At 33.2% G+C, this 2636-nt stretch overlaps 1 protein-coding gene across 1 annotated transcript; it reads left to right on the forward strand.

Annotated features, from left to right (window-relative positions):
• The first annotated feature begins 704 nt into the window (after nt 1-704).
• LOC126695442 (transcription factor MYB10-like) lies at nt 705-2426 on the forward strand. The gene is made up of 3 exons (XM_050392198.1): nt 705-958; nt 1279-1408; nt 1758-2426. Exons 1-3 carry the CDS (start codon nt 826-828, stop codon nt 2257-2259), a joined length of 765 nt encoding a protein of 254 aa, XP_050248155.1. The 5' UTR covers nt 705-825; the 3' UTR covers nt 2260-2426.
• The last annotated feature ends 210 nt before the right edge of the window (nt 2427-2636 follow it).

Consider the following 2636-nt stretch of genomic DNA (forward strand, 5'->3'; position numbering starts at 1 on the left):
ACCATTTTTCTTTCATCTATTTATATATTTAATGAATCATTTTTTTTTTGAAGAGAATGAATGAATCATTTTTTTATGAAATTTATTTTGTGAATCATTGATCAGCATCCTTTGCACCTGATAATTATATATGTGCCCGTATTTGGATATGGGAGATTTTTCTTTGATCTCCGTGCTTATTTTAGAAAAATTCGACCCTACCATTGTCTCTCCAGTCTTTGAGACTTTCTTTTCTTTTCTTTTCTTTTTCTTTTCCTTTTCCTTTTCCTTTTCTACCTCATCAAGTTCTTAGTCGGATCATAATCAGCCGGTCAACCGAAAAATGAAAAGTTAAAAAAAGAAAAAGAGAAGCTATTACCATTTAAATAATTTTCACAAAAGAAACTACCTAGAAAATTATTTACAAATAACAACAGGAAATTAGAAACAATTAATAATTGAGTATTCTTTTTTTTTTTTGAGAAGATAATAATTGAGTATTCTTGTAGTATAAACAACGCCAAATTAAATCATAGTGATTCACTTTAATATAGCGATTGACCTCTTTTGCCTGTTTCATGTGATACTTTATAAGGTCTCTTTCACTTTCCTAGTATTATTAAAAGTATATGAGACATTTCGTTGCATCTTCTATCGGGCCCTCATTGCTTTATTAAAATATAAAATAAATAGAACTACTTATATATGGAGGTCGAGGGTATCCATTCATAGTATTAACACGTTTAAGCTGCGAAATTTTTATGCATATAAATATTGTAAATTTATCTCTTTGAGCTAAGAAAATCAACCAAAGGCGCGAGAGAGAGAGAGAGAGAGAATTAGAGAATGGTGAAAGCTCCGTACTACGACAAAAATGGAGTGAAGAAAGGCGCATGGAGTCTAGAAGAGGATAATAAGTTAAGAGCATATGTGCAGAGATATGGCCATTGGAACTGGCGTGAACTCCCCAAGTTTGCTGGTATCGATCTATACTTTCTTTAGAAAGGTGGTAGGGAATTACCAATTTGAAAAGCGTATAATTATAATGATGATAAATAAGGCTATTTCACTTAGGCTTCTTTATCTTAAATATTAACTTGACATGTATAACTTTCTTTTTTGGGATGAATTTGACATGGGTAACTTTAGTTGATAAAGGCATGCCAATTGTACATGGTTTTCAATACATGATCAACTTAATTAGTTCATCTATATTGTTCGAGAACTCAAAGAGAAGAGAAATGGAATGAAGGGATTTGAATCAAGGTCGTTAATGTGTTTAATTGGTTTCTTTAACAGGTCTATCAAGATGTGGGAAGAGCTGCAGATTACGATGGATGAACTACCTTCGCCCAGATGTAAAACGAGGGAAATACACAAAAGAAGAAGATGAAAAGATCATCAAATTGCATCAAGAACTTGGGAATAAGTACGAATTTTTTACTTGTTGAAAATAAATTTCGAAATTCTTGGGTAGATACGCATAAGTTTACATACAAATTCTAAAGTCAGTCATATATGAGTGCAAGCTTTTTTTTTTTATTCTTTTTATGATTTTGATAATAACAAGAAGTTAAAATTCATATCAAGCATTAACGAACTCCGAACAATTTATAGAAAATGTTTGCTTGAAACGTGTTTGTTGCCAGGAGCTTTATAGCTAGGTTCAAATCTCTCTCTCCATTAGTGGTTACAATTGAATATGAGAGAGAGAGCTTGTTGTCAATCATGAGTGAAGTCTCTGAGTTGCGAAGCTTATGTATTTCTTTAATTTACAGATGGTCCAAAATAGCAGCAAAATTGCCAGGAAGAACAGATAATGAAATAAAGAACCACTGGCACACTCATCTGAAGAAGCGTGCAAAGGAAAATCAGGTGTCTTCTGAGGTGAAAGAGCATCCTAGTGATATTTCCCAATGCGAAACAATAAGCAGAAGCAGAGACTCAGAAGCTGAAAGTGTTCCCGCTAATGCTCCCTCTCGCCACATTTTAGAGAGCTCTCCATTGTCTCCGGAAACAAGTTCTAGTTATTACTCCACTTTGAGCTTTCATCATCAAGCTCCTCCACTTTCATTCGGGATAAATCAGATTGCAGAAGACGGTGTTGCTTCATCAGAGACATTTGATGAATTTATTGGAGATTTCTGGACCGAACCATTTGTAGCCGACAGTACTTTCTTTCAAAATAGTTGTCCATTGTCCTTGTTAAACAGGGGATTGATATCACCATGTGTTTCATATTATGATGACGACATAGATTTGTTTTACCAAGTGATGTAAGCCTTACCAAAACACCAGTATAATTTTTTTGGCTTTTTAAGTATGCTTTACATGACAATTGTCATTTGACAAGAGTCCCCCTCCTCCTTCTTCTTCTTGCTAATAATGAGTTGGAATTGTAAAAAAAAATTATTATTATATATTCAAGTATAATAAGCTTGTCGTTATCTCCCCTACCAGTAAAAATGCCAACGTCTATGTTTAATTAAATACATAGATTATGCAAATCAGATTTCACAATTATGGCCATCATATATGAAAGTATTATTTTTACTGTGCTGAGTTTAGTTCCATCGGATGCAATTAAGCATTAACTATGTAGATCAATTTTAGGAGAATGCATCTTCTACGACAAGCATACCAAGTTATTTATGTAA

Source organism: Quercus robur, chromosome 8, assembly GCF_932294415.1.
Source record: "Quercus robur chromosome 8, dhQueRobu3.1, whole genome shotgun sequence".
NCBI lineage: Eukaryota > Viridiplantae > Streptophyta > Magnoliopsida > Fagales > Fagaceae > Quercus > Quercus robur.

Excerpts from the sequence above, each read along its gene's own strand:
- LOC126695442 (XM_050392198.1), top strand. The coding sequence starts at position 826 with ATGGTGAAAGCTCCGTACTACGACAAAAATGGAGTGAAGAAAGGCGCA. Across the intron at positions 959-1,278 it reads TGAACTCCCCAAGTTTGCTG|GTCTATCAAGATGTGGGAAG; the intron begins GTATCGATCTAT and ends TTTCTTTAACAG. Across the intron at positions 1,409-1,757 it reads CATCAAGAACTTGGGAATAA|ATGGTCCAAAATAGCAGCAA; the intron begins GTACGAATTTTT and ends TTTAATTTACAG.